The 17,217-nt window shown below is 36.4% G+C and overlaps 2 protein-coding genes across 2 annotated transcripts in view; both read right to left on the bottom strand.

Moving 5' to 3' along the window:
• Positions 1 to 2,082, bottom strand: part of LOC140241197 (polycystin-1-like protein 2) — a 126,055-nt gene extending 123,973 nt beyond the window's left edge. Inside the window, exon 1 of the mRNA XM_072320957.1 lies at positions 2,079 to 2,082. Within this exon, the coding sequence (XP_072177058.1) occupies positions 2,079 to 2,082 (4 nt within the window). The remainder of the gene's footprint in view (positions 1 to 2,078) is intronic.
• Positions 2,083 to 5,957: 3,875 nt separating this feature from the next.
• LOC140241196 (uncharacterized) lies at positions 5,958 to 16,837 on the bottom strand. Its single transcript, XM_072320956.1, has 4 exons — positions 16,774 to 16,837; positions 16,179 to 16,313; positions 8,550 to 9,154; positions 5,958 to 6,194 (listed from the first exon to the last, which is right to left on the bottom strand). Exons 1-4 carry the CDS (start codon positions 16,835 to 16,837, stop codon positions 5,958 to 5,960), a joined length of 1,041 nt encoding a protein of 346 aa, XP_072177057.1.
• Between the last annotated feature and the right edge of the window lie 380 nt (positions 16,838 to 17,217).

The raw sequence follows: 17,217 nt of genomic DNA, 5'->3' as shown, positions 1-17,217 counted from the left end.
AAAATATCTCATCTAAAATATGTGTGATTATCAAGGTCATTTTTCTCCATCTTTTACATGATTATTCTTCTCCTAGATATCAATAATCATGATGAAGTTTAATACAATCATAGGCCATTTACACTATTTCTTAGGCCATAAAAGCCTCTGAAATGTCCCAAACATAACATGCGCGTTATCTTGGACTTGCCCTTATCCAAAAATGAAATAGAGGTTTGTTAATCTGAAAATGAAATAAGGATTGTTATTTCCAAAATGGTAGTATCTGCAATAACAAAAAATTGTTTCTTTTGAATAATTCAATATGAGGATGGGAAGGGACTAATCTATAATGACCAGAGAGCACACAGGATCCTTTCAAAGGGAATGATCTACACACAATTTTTTTTTCTGCCTTCCAGTGGCCTCTTGAAATAATTGGTTCTAGGTCATGAAGGTTTCATCCTGACGATAACGCAGAAGAGTGGAAAGGGTGGCATACAAAGGACAAAATACTTTTTTTTTTTTCACCAGTGACAGAAATACAGATATGTTTGCATTCAGTTCATCAATACATATGTGTATTGTGTTTATGTGTGCTCATATACACATCTGTGCATGGATGTGTGTGTGTGTGTGTGTGTGTGTGTGCATTTTCATTCAATTTTCATTGCATAATATCATACCACCTTTTTAAATACATTATTTGTCACTTACTGAAGTTTACTTCATTTTCAAAACAACAAACCTTATTTCATTTTCAGATTATCAAACCTTTAGAATATCAAACTTTATTTCCTTTTCAGATAAATGAACCTTAGTTCATTTTGGATTAACAAACCTTCAGAATACTGCAGTAAATAACCTTTATTAATTTTCATATTGATGAACCTTTGGAATAACAAACCTTACTTCATGTTTGGATTAACAAGCCTTTGGAATAACAAGCTTTACTCCTTCAGAAAGGTAAACTGTAATCGTTCTTTTCAACTGCTTGCTACAGACATTTGAAAGTATTATGAATATTAAATGCCAACAAGCATGCAACAAATCCCCTCAACTAACATGCTTGAACTTCAAATTGTCTGCCTTCTCATATAATCACAGTGCTGTGTCCAAAGTATGTTGTTTTATTGCACATGAAGAAGAAATTTATTGATCTTGGCCTTTGACCCTTAGCATCAAGAATTTGAGACCTCATTTACTGACATTACAGATTATACAGCCGTTGGACTGTCTAGCTACATGTAAAGTTGTGCACAAAAACAAAAAAGAATGCTTTTCAGCCAACATTAAGTTATGTTTGAACTTTCACCCAACATTTCATATATGTGCAGTGGAAATGTAAAACATCCTTCAACCAAATGACATTTTTTCTGGATATTCCAAACCAAATTTCTATCACTAATTTGTAGCATGAGCATTAAGAACCAATAACTACATGTACCTCTACACTGTATATCTATGGGCAAGTCCAAGATAACGCGCGCGTTACATATGGGACATTCAGATACTTTTATGACTTGAAAAATAGTGTTAATGGCCTTGATCGTATTGAACTTTATTATGGTGATTGATATCTAGGAGAAGTATAATAGTGTAAAAAATGGAGAAAAATGACCTTCACAAAATGTTCTAGAAGAGAAAATATGTGCCGTTATGTATGGGACCAGAAAAATTATGTTTTTTTGAACATTTTTTTCAACCTCAAAACTCTCTAAAAGTATTTCATTCTACAACTTGTAAGTCACTGTGATGAAAGTCACAACACTCAAAATTATTAGAGGTAAGTTTCATGTCATGAGGCAAAAAGCTCTAATTACAGGTTCTAATTAAAGACAGACATGACGTGTTACGTATGGGACAGTTACGTATGGGACACTTTGTCCCCCATTCGTTTAGTGTGTGGAATACCATGTTTATGGGTATTTTACATAATTATTGAAATAAAATCAGTTTAAACTACTCAAATACTGACCCAGATTGTCAAGGAAACAATATTCCTCAATATTTATCATCATAATCATATTGAATCATATTTTTATGACCAACCTGATTATGCATCCCCTTTGTCCCCCATTCGTTTAGTGTGTACAGACCCATGTTTGCGGGTATTTTGCAAAATAATTTTGCAAAATACCCATAAACATTTTTTTTTGCATAATTATCTAGGTAGAATCAGTTGAAATTACTCAAATTCTGATCCAGATTGTCAAGGGAACAATATTCCCCAAATATTTACCATCACATTCATATTCAATCATATTCTATATTTTTATTACCAACCCGAGTATGTAGGATGCCCTATATTTTTATCAGGACTTTACTACTAAAACTAAAAATGTTGCTTTGGCGACTGGTATATGCCTCCGCCATAATGCATGATTTTCCCAATAGGTCTAGATAGTACATGTGGACAATGTGTGATTACATTTTCACAAAATTGGCAAAATATTGAAATGACAAGTTTGTCACAAATGTGTTGAATGTTCACCTTCCTTGACCTAGCTTTAATTGGATGAATAGGAGAGCATGTATCTAGGGATTTAAGGACTTTAACTCGACTTTGACCCATTCATACATTTAGGCATTGAGTAATTTTCAAGGTACAGGTGTGGAGAAAAAGTGCAATTTCTGAATTGAATAGTAAATTGTTACCATTTTCATCTGGCCCTTGACCCTAAAATTCATAAGATAATCACTTTCAGGTAGAACATGCATAATATGTACTATGTTTCAAGATAACTTGAGCCACTTCCGAGATATGGAGGAAAAAGTTAGTTCAGCACTTTCACTTGATCTTTGACCTTTTGACCTTTGAGACAAAAAAAGAAGAAAAAAAAACTTTCCAGAGAATTTCTATTAGGTTACACATGTATGCATACGGACGGACGGACGGAAGGACGGAAGGACGGACGGACGGACGGACGGAAATACGGACGGACGGACGGAAGGACGGACAACCCGAAAACATAATGCCTCCGGCACCACTTCGTGGCGGAGGCATAAAAATTGAATAGTATTGAAGTGTTATACTTCCATTGATGAAGGGCAGTTTGCCATTCAGTTCAATAAAAAACAACTTGACGCAAGAAATATCAATTTTGATAAATATGCAATACCTGCTGCATGGAACCCCAGTAATTGAGTAGATATATAATGTCTGTCTAGCAATCAGGTCATTGATTCGAGTCACACCTCAGTATGTATACCCATGAATTTTGTCGTGGCTACTACCGGGGGTACTGAAAACTGAATAAAGACAATTTGTTTATCACTTACAATAAAAAAAAAAATGATTCACAAAACACTAATTTGAAGTAACATCTTCATTATCATCACATGCATGTGTTACACAATGCAGCTACAAGGTAGCTAGAGCTCTACATTGTGTGGTGAACAGTACCCAATATACTAGTAGTTGAACTGCAATTTTTCAATCTGCTTGTGTATTCGGTTTCAGCACCCTTTAAATCAGAGGTCTCTACATCGTATTTAAAGGGACTGTATAGTTCTGGTTCAGATGGGAATTCTTATTTCAACTTTTACAAGATAATTAGCACTTCTTTTATGAAATATTTAAATAGCATACAATTCTAAGAGGAATTCAAAGTTAACATGACAAAAATCCGCTTTGAAATGGCCGAGATATCCAGAAACGTGGTGTCCTAACAAAAGGTGGGTCACATTTTTTATTAGGACCACTTCATTTTATGTTGTATTTGTTTGTTTTTTGATATCTCAGTCATTTCAAATTGGATCTCCAACAAATAAACTTTGAATTCCTCTAGTCTTAGAATTGTATGCTCTTTAATAATTCATATAATTGGTTTCCAATCATATCGTAAAATATTGAAATCTGAATCCCCATTTCTATAAAACTATACCATCCCTTTAATGCTGATTTTCATTGTGTATTTTGCTATCTCCCCCTCCCCCTTTCTGAAAATTGTTCAGTCAAGTATATGTATTGTTTCATGTGTCTATAACTCGAAAGTAGATGCAAAGTTGGGATGCTTTTTTCAGGATGATTGACCATTTGTATACTGAGAGACCTTCCCAGCTAGCTACATGCATTCACATGCAATATGTATGAGGATGTCCCATACGTAACACATTTGTCCCATATGTAACATTATTTCATTGCCTAATAAAAAAAATATTTCTTTTACTATTTTTTCTTCTTTCTGTGGTATTTAACTTCTCTAAACAATAAATTAGAACTTTCAAAAAGGGCATTCAAATAACCTTAGAAATTTCAGAAAAAAACCTAAAAAATTACCTCTATTTGTTACGTATAGGACACGTGCTAATTTGCATAATCATTTGCATAATCCCTAAATTTTCATACCAAGTTAAACTATTTGATGAAGTTCTTATGTCCACATATTAAGGAAATATCATTTGCTTTCCTTTGAATAAATATGAATTTTTATAAATGTCCCATACGTAACGCTGTTTCACATTTATGCAAATGAAGCCCTTGAAATTTGCATAAATTTACATAATATCATTTTTTCCTCCATGGAAATCAGAACTTCAACTCATCAGCTTCAAAATGATACCAAACAATAGCATGTCAATATTGAGCAAAGATGACATTTTGCCTTCTGAGGGGACCTTATCTTGGACTTGCCTCTACGTGTTCCAAAATACATACTTACATGTAAGTGTGAATTTTCATCAATTTGTCCCCCTACAAACTACAAACTCATCTTGTCACTCCTCCGAAAGCAGTAGATGACAGGTTCGAGTCCTGTGGTTCTTTTTTTTTTCTGACATGTTTGTTATATCACAGATCAGCAGTTGCCATCTTACAAATTTCATTTGTAGAGAGAGACAAACTGAAGAAAATTCAAACCTCAACCTTCACCCCTCTGCTTAATATTCTTTCTTACATCGTACTTTTTAACATACTGTAAATCCCCAGCAGAGCTTGGTAATGAATATTCTCCATTTCATGGCCAAGAGTTATTGTGATAACTCTTTGGAATGCGATTTAATCAATTCAGTCCATTTTGTACTACTGGTACAGAAAATTTGATATCACTGGTATGATTACAAATGCTCTTGACTTCTACTTTTATAACATTAGATGTACATGTACAGAATACTTCTGTCAGAATTTCATCCACTCTATCAGTGATGAAAGGGACTCTGGAAGGAGAGAATTTATTATCTGTATACAAATGAGTTTGCAGGCCATGAATCAATATGTCAAGAACTTTCATAAGTGATGTCACTCAATCAGAATTGCTTCTGAAGAATGCACTACATCACAGTACACATGGACATGATTCTGTACAAGGATGAACCATTACCATGCAATGCCAGCATCAAAACTTTGTCATATAACCAAGATACACCTTGGTGCCATGTGTAATTTTCCTTGCATTTTCATGTAGCAAATTCCTGTGGAAGGGTAGCAGGGATCATCTTTGGTTATGTATAGACAGCAGGGTGAGAGGAAAACAGGACATACATGTACGTACACCTTGTATGAACAAGGTTTATGCGATTTCTTTACAGATTTGCTTTCACTATTCATAGGATATATCGTCCAAAGCAGGAAAAATTTTAATCAAAAATGTATGCCACATCAGTCTTTCTGCACACACACACACACACACACACACAAAATGGCTAGAATACAAAAGTTCTCATTCATATAACTTTAACGATGATGAATGAAGCAGATACACTTTTACATGTGACAGTCATCAATTTCACTTTCATTTACATCTAAGTTTTTAGCATGATAAAAGGATTATCACTTTCATTTTTGATAGTGGTTTGAGGTCCATATGTAATGTTTTCTGATTGCAAAATGCTGTATTTGCAGCAACAGCAGTATGAAAATGAAGATCATTTAACAGCCAGCTGATCAGAAACATGCCATTGCTAATGCTAATGGACGATAAAAAGAGAAAACAATGAATTGATTAATATAGAGGGTTCTTGTACTCTTAGAATTACAGTCACAGCACTCTTGGATACAAACCTGGTTTAGAGATGTACAGCCAGATGTTATCTGATTCATATATCCCTCTTGCCTCACGAAAAGTGTCGAAGAAAAAGTCAACAGTGTTGTCGTCTGCATTTTGAGCTCTCCACTCAATAAGTGCTGGCCATCCTCTCTCAGCAGTAATAGTTGCAAGGAAAGGGGCATTGGGTTCTACGTAGTATTCACTTATCCAGAAAATCACTCCAGAAATCTGGAAGAAATAAACATATATTTGATGCATGATGATGTGATCATTTTAAAGGCGCATAGTCCCGGTAGTGTAGAGGGCGCTGATGATGATACTGGCGATCACCGTTTGCATTGATACGAAGATTACCGAAGTTGAGCTGTCATCAAGAGTAAAGTGCGTAGGTGTTGCTAAGCAATGTTGCCTTTGTTGTCTTCTCTGCACATCGCGCAGTCTATAGTAATGCCAGGGTGCGTGCATATGTGCTTCTTATCATGATATCACAAAAGAAGTTTACTAAAGCGGTCGTATCAATGCTAACGGTGATCGGCAGTATCATCAACAGTGTCCTCTACACTACCGGGACTATGCCCCTTTAAGTTTGCACATCTACGTACCACAGCAGTCACATGTGCCAAATTTAAAGCCAAGCGCTCAAAGACTGCAGTATCCACAGTATTTTTGTATGATTTTCAATCAAAATATGCTGTTACCATGGCAATGCATTGTTTAACAATGACAAAAGATAGAGTTTGAACGTACCATGTAGCAATCACATGTGCCAAATTCTAAGCTAAATGCTCAAAGACTGGGAGTAAGCTGAATCCATAATTCCGATGCTTTTTCGTAAAAACAAAAACAAAAACAAAAACAAAAACAAAAACCTGTTACTAAGGCAAAGCATTGTTCAACATTGATAGAAGATGTGTCGATCTGCACATCTACATACTGTAGTAGTCACATGTGCCAAAATTCAAGTCAAATACTCATAAACTCAGGGAGTTAGGTCAATCCACATATTTTTGTATGATTGGTATAAAAACTGCTATTGCCATGGCAACAGATTTATTCACACACAAAAAAGCGTCATGCACAACTGCATTATATTGATCGTATAGCACCAATTTCAACAGAATTGCTATAAAACTGAGAGTAATTTGATCCACAACATTTTGTAAGATTCTTATCAAAATTTGCCATTGCCATGACAATGCATTATGCGATACTAATGAAAAAGGCGTCTTGCACATCTACCTTTGATAGCAGTCACACACATGCCAAATTTGGGGTCAATTGCTCAAAAAAATGAGAGAGTAGTGTTTTGTGTAAGGCATAATTTATATAACATTAACTGATTAGTAATTTTATAGGTTTTTTTTTATGGTGTTCATGCCTTAATTCATGCCTCACATTATTTAATATCATTTATGAATTTTGGCGTCTGATATATAATGTATATTGCACAGTGGTGTGTGTAATACCACACAAGGAAATTTTAAAGAAAGTGCTGGGTTATGTAGTCTCAGGGTAATGATTAAGTTAAAGTTTTGAAATTATTTTTATATTTACTGTGTATCGAAGATGGTTTGGGGTATGTTGATGATACTTGCTGGCGTCGTACACTGTAGTGTAGTAGTTAGAGGGGATATTTGTTGTTGTTGATGTACTCTGATAACACTTTTTTGTATACTGGATTTTTTTTTCTTTTTTACGGGGGGTGGAATGTATACCCATTTGCCAAAATATTTTTAGCTTGTTTGAAGAAAAAAAATCCACCTAGTGTACACGCTTAATTCAAATTGTATTATTTCCTTTCTTTTATGTTCAACAACTCCCTGATGTGCTTCCTTAAGTTGGTTGGAGAGGCCCAAGGGTCATAGTGATTTTGATTGCTTTTTTCCAACCCGGCTCCTTCGGGAAGCTCAACAGGGAAAGCCTGACACTTTGTTTTCATGTGTTTTGTTTGTTTATTCTGTTTCTCTGTTATCACTTGTATTGTTTTGCAAATGCCGAATAAATAATGATAATAATAATAATAATAATAATAATAATAATAATAATAATAATAATAATAATAATAATCCACAAGATTTTGCAACGGACCGACTGCCCGACCAACCGATAGCCCGCCCGGCCACCCGATCTCAGAGTGATTCCTGTATAACTCCATACACACTGAGTGTGGGTGGGGTTAATTACATTTTACAGTACTAGTAGCCTTCATGTGATCAGTTTCTAAATTTGACAATTAAATGAACAGATGATAAAGGCCTCATTATTCCCAATTCCCATAAGAATAAATTCAAACATACCTTCCTTACTTCCAGGTATACTCACATGCAGGTACAATGTAAATGTAAAACTCTGATAAGACTATCTCAAAAACTTTACTGAATGAGATTTTGTTTAAATTGCAAAAAATCAATTTCTTCTGAAAAATTGTTGAATTTTTAATTTTAGACAGATATACTCATGGACCGTATGCAATACAATTTAAATACATATTTGATGACACATATACTTGCACATAGTTCCCCACATACTTAATTGTATGGTGTTCAAATACCATTGGGAAACAAAGCAGTTTTGATAACTCACCAGTTCAACAAACTTGATCTCTGCCTCACAGTAATTAGCACTACTGTTGAATTCACTGTATACAGTTACAGATAGATTGTGATTTCCAAGGTCAATAGTGTTTTGCAGTTCTATGGGAAAAAGTATGCTATCCATTTGGATAGCATATAGCTCATCATTTACCAGCGGTCCATATGAGAAACCGATCTCAAAAACAGGATTGCCATCCAGCTCAACGTAATAAAAGATTGGGTCTTCATAGTCATGCCAGTAATGAACAAAAATATCATGAGCTCCACGGACAAAAGTGTCATATGCATATGAAGCATTGGTACTTCGCATCAAACAAATGTCAAAATGCACATCTGAGTAAACCAGAACTTCTGAAAAAAGGCCTTCTGCTGTCTCAGCGGTGTGGCAAAATGTAAAAATCTCATACACGCCTCCAGCTGTGTAGCTGTGTACTATGGGCTGTTGCAGTTGAGTGGAATTAGTAACTGTGGTGACATTGTCATGGAAATCCCAGGAACAAACAATGTCAGGATGGGAGGAGAAATTTGTCCAGAAGGTTGCCTCAAACTCTTTGTTGACCTCCACTAGAGCTGGCACGACCACCTGGAATAAATCTGAAAGGAAAGTACAGGAAAGGCAATATCAGTTTTGCAGTTGCATTTTATCAATACTGGTACTTAATTGTAGTGATACAAGTCAGCCTTTGATTTCTGTCAAAAGATGCTGAATTACTAGAATTAAATGAAAATTGCCTCCAATATTCATAGTGTATCACACTAATGTATGAGTACATCATAATATATTGGCTTTGCATTATTTACTCAAAATTTCACAGTAGATACCAAGGGTGGTATTCTGAAAATCTTCCTAAGTTTCTTCCCAAGTTTCTTCCAAAGTCAGAAACTCAGGAAGTGCCTAGGAAAGACAGACTCCGCATTCTGAAATTTTTTCCTAGGAACTTCTCAATGCAAATTAATTAGGCAATCTTTATCCCACCCCACATCCTTTTTTAAGCCAATACGAAATGCTGTATCATAAGGAACCAACCAATGACAATCGCACACTGTATTACTATGACGTATAGGGTCAACTACACGTGTGCGCGGCATGTCCCCTTTCTCATGCTCATTTCGCACATCAAAGGACATGTGCGCGCAGTGAATGACAAACGCGCCTATCACGATGTTCGCAGCTTGCTGTTCTTATATTTACCAAAAAAAAAAAAATTATAGATGAAGACGGTATAACAAAATTTTTTTCATTACTCCAGTCTTATGAGTGGAGCGACCTGGAAAATATTCCAGACATCAATGATAAATACTCTGTTTTTATGTCTCATTTTATGGCCCTGTATGATAAGTGCTTTCCTATAAAGAAAATTGATAAAAAGAAATATGAGAAAAAATAAACTTGGTTTAACAGCTAGAGCCATCTGAAGAAGTTGTGTAAAAAGAAATACATTTTATACCGTAAATACATCAAGAATCCTACAATGTACAGAAAAGAGATTTATGTCAAATATAGAAATTTTGTGAATAATGAAATTCGACGTGTTAAGCGGGAATATTATCATGGTATTTTTGATAACGTAAAAAATGATCAAAAAGGTACATGGAAGGTGATTAATGAAGTCTTGAATACATCAAAGTCTAAAACTACGTGTGCAAGTATTATGGAAGAAGGTGTTCTGATTGAGGATAAAGAAAACATTGTGAACTTATTCAATGATTATTTTAGTAATGTCGGTTCTGAGTTGGTTAGAAATATGCCCCCGTGTTCTATGAATAATGATTTTTCAGAGTATTTAAGACCGAAAGTATTACATACTATGTTTTTTAACCCCATTTCTGAATCTGATTTGATTACAGCTGTGTTAAGTATAAAGGATAATAAGAGTTCAGGGTATGACGGCATAGAAGCATTTATTGCCAAAAAATGCATTAATTTAATTGCATCCCCATTATGCCATATTTTCAATACTTCAATTGAAAAAGGTGTTTTCCCAAGTGATATGAAGATCGTAAAAGTTATCCCAATTTTTAAATCTGGGGATTATCGTCTTTGTTCTAACTATAGACCAATTTCTGTTTTGTCCATTTTTTCAAAGGTTTTCGAAAAGTTGGTACACAAACAATTGATTTCATTTTTGGAAAAAAATGCAATCCTGTATCAAGGGCAATTTGGTTTCAGACAAGGATATAGCACATTCATGGCCCTTTTAGAATTTGTCAATAATGCTACTTTGGCTTTTGAAGAAAAAAACATCGTTATTGGATTATTTTTAGATTTATCAAAAGCCTTTGATACTATTGATCACAAAATTCTGATAAGTAAAATGTATCATTATGGAATTAGAGGCAATGTGTTAAACTGGTTTGAAAGTTATTTGTTTAACAGAAAACAATATGTGTCCATTGACAATCATACTTCACAATTTCAATATATCAATGTTGGTGTCCCACAAGGATCGGTGTTAGGTCCATTACTCTTTTTGCTTTATGTTAATGACCTGGCTTTTGTAAGTGATGTTTTAAAGCCCATTATATTTGCTGATGACACTAACATCTTTCTGTCAGGCAAGGATATCCATGACATGAATGTTGTATTCAATGCAGAACTTGAAAAGGTGTATTCCTGGTTTCTAATCAACAAACTCACTGTTAATTTTGAAAAAACAAATTTTATGATATTTAGACCTCAGCAATTACAGTTAGATACAAACTTATTTGATTTATTTATCAATGACAAAAAAATAAGTAATGTTAAAAAAACAAAGTTTCTTGGTGTCATTATTGATGAACATCTCACATGGAAAGACCAAGTTCAAAATATTTCAGGTAAAATAGCAAAAGCAGCTTGTAAATATCTGTAAATAAATTGTATTATAATGTAAATAGCACAGTCTGCAAGAATCTTCAGTGTATTGAAGGATCACAGTTGTGTACACTCCATATAAAAGTTTCAATGTGTATTGTTTTCATGCAATATATTCACGATGTATATATGAAGCTGTTTCGGGAAAAAGAAAATTGTGTACGCAGACACATTTATTGTCCAAATGATATTGCTTGCTTGTTGTAAAAGTCAGGTATTGATGCCTTGGAGAATTTGTACAATGTGTCTAGCTTACATATTGATGTATGGGAGGGATATCAACTATTATAGAATGGGTAGCGAGAATCCTGCGATCTGATTGGTCGAGAGCTATGTGTTCATTTTTACTGGCCGCACGCTGAGCTGAGTCACAGTGGTAAACATGTTATCGCGCACTTAGCAAGAGTACGCGTACTTGTAACAAAGGTTCGCGCACTAAAGCAAGCGTTCGCGCATTCAGCTTGGCCATGCATCCAGTAAAAACTTATGCATGGCTGGCCATGCATCCAGTGTACCAAGTACGGGTATGCATGCCCTTTATGGAAAGCCAAAAGGAAATGTATCCAGTAATTTTGTCATCGGGTAACACGATAGAAAACTGGGTTTTTGACAAGAAAATTACCCATTCTATAAATCAAATGACGCACATGTCTTTTCGTGCGTCAGTCGGAATATAGTGTGCATGCGGTAACTATGGAATTTAGCCTAAACCCACTCGGCTTCGCCTCGTGGGTTAAGCATTCCATAGTTACCTTATGCACACAATTCCGACTGACGCACTCAGACCTGTGCGTCATTTGTATACTGGGACACCGTTTGCTTACACTGTACATTGATTTGCTGATATTTTCATGTCAGCGTTCACAATTTGTTGGTGTCATTTAACGGTTGTAATTTGTGTTAATTTTCAATCGAACTCTATTATCAATACAGATCTTATTGTATGCATGTTCTTCATGTATATTGTGTTGAATCAGCTTAATTGATGGCGAAATGAAATGATGTTGTAGTAATCGAGTTTAAGATGAACACACATGCAAACAAGAAATTATACTGAAAACTGTATAAAGTATTCACTGTCATATATCAAAGTTTATTTTTTGTTCGGAAATCTTGTGCAATTGAACATAATAAAAGTCAATATTATAAACGAGAAAGAAAAAAAAACATTTCACGCAGTCTTTGTTTAAAACGTACGTTTATCTTAATCTAAGATTGCGAGTGCTAGAGAGAGAGAGAAGAGGAAAGAGAAAGTAGCAGAGAAGAGGGGTGAAAAGGGCGTGCAAATCATCATCAATGACTCGACTAACGAGCAAATGAGAAGGAGAGAGAGAGAAAATGAGAGAGAGAGAACACAAGAGTTGAAATCCATACAAAATGTACAATGGCAAATAACGAATAGACATAGAATTAAGACAAGACTCAAGACAATATCCACAGAAAAGGAATCATTATGGGTCAACGATAGTTTACAATATTAACGAGGCAGACAGTGCCAATAACAAGCAAGCACACGAATAATCGGTGGGAAGTTTGAACAAACTAGAATTATCACTGAAGGTGATTAACACCTCCGCCTCTATATAGTGTAGCTTTATAGTATGTGATGTCATGAGGGCAATGACGTTAATACCAAGTTTGTGCACTTGTCGAATTGGGAACAGAATAATTTTACTTCACTGTACAATTACAGAGTTGACACTGAGTTCCACAGGGTTTAGGTAAAAAGTGTGATTATATACCATGGCAACGCATTGTCTGATACAAACACAAGGGACATTTTGCATAACTACACTTAAAGACCATCATACACACCAAATTTGACCTTCATAGCTTGAATGGTTTATTTTGAAAACAAAAATGAGTGGTTACCATGGCAACACATTTTCCTTAAACTAACACATTGGTGTCTTGCAAAATTAAACTTCCAGATCATGATACATACTAAATTTGACTTCAATTGCTTGAATGAAGGAAAAGTTATTCAATCTTCAAGGTTTTGGTAAAATTGTGGTTACCATGGCAACGGTTTGTGTGACAAACACAAAAATTATGTGTTCCACATCTATACCTCATGGCCATAATGCCTGCCAAATTTGGTTTCAATTGCTTGAAAACTGTGGAAGAAGTTCACCCCACAGGATTTTAAAAACATGCGGTTACCATGGCAACGCATTGTCCGATACAAATACAAAGGACATTTTGCAAAACTACACTTAAAGAGCATCATACACACCAAATTTCACCTTCATAGATTAAATGGTTCAATTTGATACAAAAATGAGTGGTTACCATGGCAACACATTTTTCTCATATTAACACATTGGTGTCTTGCATAACAACACCTCCCGATCATCATACATACTAAATTTGACCTCAATTGCTTGAATGATGTGGAAGTTATTCAATCCACAAGGTTTTGGTTAAGATTATGGTTACCATGGCAATGCTTTGCCCAACAAACACAAAAATTATGTGTTCCACACCTATGCCTCAAGGCCATAATGCCTACCAAATTTGATTTCAATGGCTTCAAAACTGTGGAAGTTGTTCACTCCACAAGATTTCGAAGAAAACATGCAGTAACCATGGAAACACTTTGTCAAGTACAAATACAAAGAGTGTCTGGCATAACTACACCTATAGATCATCATAGATACCAATTTTGAAACAGATTGCTTAAATACTATGGAACTTATTCAATCCACAAGGTTTTGGTAAAATTATGGTTACCATGGCAACGCATTGTCTGACAAACACACACAAAAAACATGCCTTGCACATCTATACCTTAATATCATCATTTACCCTAAGTTTCATTTAAATTGCTTCAAAACTGTAGAAGGAGTTCGCAACGCAAGATTTTGCAACAGACCGACCGACCGACCGCCCGACCGACCAATTCCTACATACCCCTTCACACTACGTGTGGCGGGGGTATAATAAGATATTTTACATCTAAAACTATTTTGTCGAATCATAATTTCATATTAACTTCTCCCAATTACGTCAGCATGAGTTTGGTAGGCTTGCTGAGGGCGAAAATAGGAATATGTATTTCTGCATAAATTATGCAAATTAAGGCATATTTGCATAGATACAGAGTGTCTCTTTAGATGAAAAATGTTCAATTGCCCTAGCGAACATCTGTGCCAAGTAGGACATTTGTACTAAAAAATGCAGCTTTGCCCCCCTTAGCAAGTCTACAGCTTCGCGAGTGAATGTAAGCGTGCACTTTGCGGTCATTTTGTGTGCGATTGATGTGAACCGTGAAACTATACTAGGCATGCTGTTGCCTCTTACTCTGTGTAGCAAAAAGTACGAACAATATTGGCCACATCCTGCGGACCAGTGAGACTGTAGCGTTTGAGTATTAAAACTCCAGTCACAAGCATGGTTGTCTAAAAGCAAAACAAAACAAAAAAAAAAAACTTTGAAATACAAAGAACACATCAAAGGGTGCATGTCTACCGAAAGAATCAAAGAAATCAGCGTGACCATATTTGTCAAAATACATGGCGATCCAATGCCTACCGGGCTCATCATGATGGTCTACGTTATAGCGACAAAAGCTGATGGAAATTTATTAACTGAATCTGGTAATCAATTGGCTGGAGAAATTCCAATAAATATGTATTTTAGTATACTACCTGTTTCAATCACGCTTTGAATGTGTAAAGCATTCATGCTTAACTAGGTTATTTCATTTCAGAAAATTAACCTCCAAAGTCAACGATGACATTACGATTGCGATCGATTTCTATGACACTTTCGTATTCTGCGTATACCAGCATATTGATGGTTTCTGGGAGAGGTTCATCAAACTGCATCTCTAGACGTACATTCATTGTCATTTTTTCGAAGACTGAAATCCCCGGATGACAGGTCAGGGGTTAAATCAAATGCGTACAGGGTATACCCCTGCCCGTAATCTGTTCTGTCAATCTGGTTGCCTTTGTCCTGAAACATTGAATTGACGCCTGAAAATAGAGTCTGGTATGCCAGGATATAGTTCGGGTCTTGTTCGGAAAACTTCGGGCGTAGTGGTTTCCAAAGAACCTGTTCCGAGTCTGCGTACAAGGCCAGAAAATTCAAACTGTAGTGATGAAAGTTGAAGGGGTTCATCCGATAATCCCCGTTGAAAGCTGTGTTGCTGATACATCCTTCGACTAGTCGTTTTGGAATCTGACCCAGAATGAGACTTTCTCTGGTAAAAGACAAATTCCCTCGAGGAATGCTGGAGGTCTCCACGGTCTGCTCGTCTGATGGGGTATTTTGCAGTTTGTGTCTCTAAATGTTTTGCGTGGCTAAGGCATGCTTCAGGGCTCAATTTTACGCGTCTAACGTGAAGAGACGCATTTGTGATGACAACTTTGTAGTTTGCATTTTCAGTGCTTGACATGAGACTGAAACTGTTCTAATTACTGCGATTCAGTTTAAGTTTGGTATCTACGCCACCCAGCTGAAAAGCCGTTCTTGAAAAAAACATGTCCAGGTGGAGAACACCGATCATGTCGAGTGTGCGACTATTTCTGACAAATTCGTGACGTTTCTTCATTCCATCATTTCCTCTAGCTTACAGCAGCCAAGGGGTTACTGTCATCCATGTGACCAGGCGTATCCCTATAAAATAACGCCGATGTGAGTTGAGATTCTTTCGCCGCCGGTCCGTAAGTCAGTAATGTTTCCATAGCATAGAACGATAGGGATAAGTGTTGTTGGACGGTGTGATCAATCTATCATTTAGCATCATGTCTACGTCACTAAAGAGGGTGTGCATGAGGAGGTTCGCTGGGGCCACTTGAGCATCCTCGTCCAAGGGGGTACCATCACCGTTCACCACTTTGGCCTGTAGATGCAACAAACTCTGTGATAGGTCGGTGTACTCATCAGTCGACCCTTGAAAGTGAAATTGAATGGGGGTAGCATTGGCGATGTTGGTCAGAGGGAAATATTCGACCCATTTTCCACTTCGATCGTAGTTTGTGTGGGCGGAAGGGTGAATAAATCGACCTCAGATTTCGAACACTCGCAAGACAGGCTGTGAATCTTTTCCATATTGAGTTGATGAGGCAAAGTGGATTAAACATAAAAAATGTCCGAAGTCTTCCTTCTCTTGGCTTTTGACACACTTGCCTTTTTTCTTCCGACGTCTCCTTTTATATTGCCATTTTTCTGTGCGTTGGGTTGCAGATTTCGCATCACCCTTTTCGATTAGCTGATGTAGCTCATCTCACGTATTCTCCATTCAAGACATCTCGCGCAACATTCATCCCAGTCTGCACAGCTTTCTTTCCAAGGATTTTCCCACCTTCCTTTAGAAATGGGACAGCAGAACGTATCCCCAATCCGTACCCACGCTGCGTTCGAGTGCCACGGAAAACTGGAAGAGATCCTCCTCGATGCAAGACGTCGTGAGTCATGATGAATTCAGTTTACATTAAAAAAAAAAATTGTTTCCAAGTAGATCGAAAATGTAGTTTCACCACTTCTTTGCCACTTTGAAATGGTACTTTTTCAGTAAGTCGCTCCTTATATTTATCTCTATCGTATCGATGTAATTTGTTTTCACCGGTAGGTAATGTGGATTATTGTAGGAAAGAGTAATCACGTGTCCGGCTTTTTTAGGGTTAGTGCATGGGGTACAATCCGTAGCAAGGGCGCGCTTGCGTCACCCACCCGTTGATTTTCTATGATATCCGTGTACACGTACATGGCAAAGAGTCCTCCGTTGATGTCGGGAATGTAGCCCGCTTATTTTCCCACTATCACGATTGGCGCCACGATTGGAATCGTGGTCTTA

The sequence above is a fragment of the Diadema setosum genome, chromosome 17 (genome assembly GCF_964275005.1).
Source record: "Diadema setosum chromosome 17, eeDiaSeto1, whole genome shotgun sequence".
Taxonomy (NCBI): domain Eukaryota; kingdom Metazoa; phylum Echinodermata; class Echinoidea; order Diadematoida; family Diadematidae; genus Diadema; species Diadema setosum.
The sequence above is the reverse complement of the archived record's forward strand: the minus strand, read 5'-3'. Positions and strand labels throughout refer to the sequence as shown.

Excerpts from the sequence above, each read along its gene's own strand:
- LOC140241196 (XM_072320956.1), bottom strand. The coding sequence starts at position 16,837 with ATGACTCACGACGTCTTGCATCGAGGAGGATCTCTTCCAGTTTTCCGT. Across the intron at positions 9,155-16,178 it reads CCTCATGCACACCCTCTTTA|ATTTATTCCAGGTGGTCGTG; the intron begins GTGACGTAGACA and ends CTTTCCTTTCAG. Across the intron at positions 6,195-8,549 it reads AGATCAAGTTTGTTGAACTG|ATTTCTGGAGTGATTTTCTG; the intron begins GTGAGTTATCAA and ends TATTTCTTCCAG.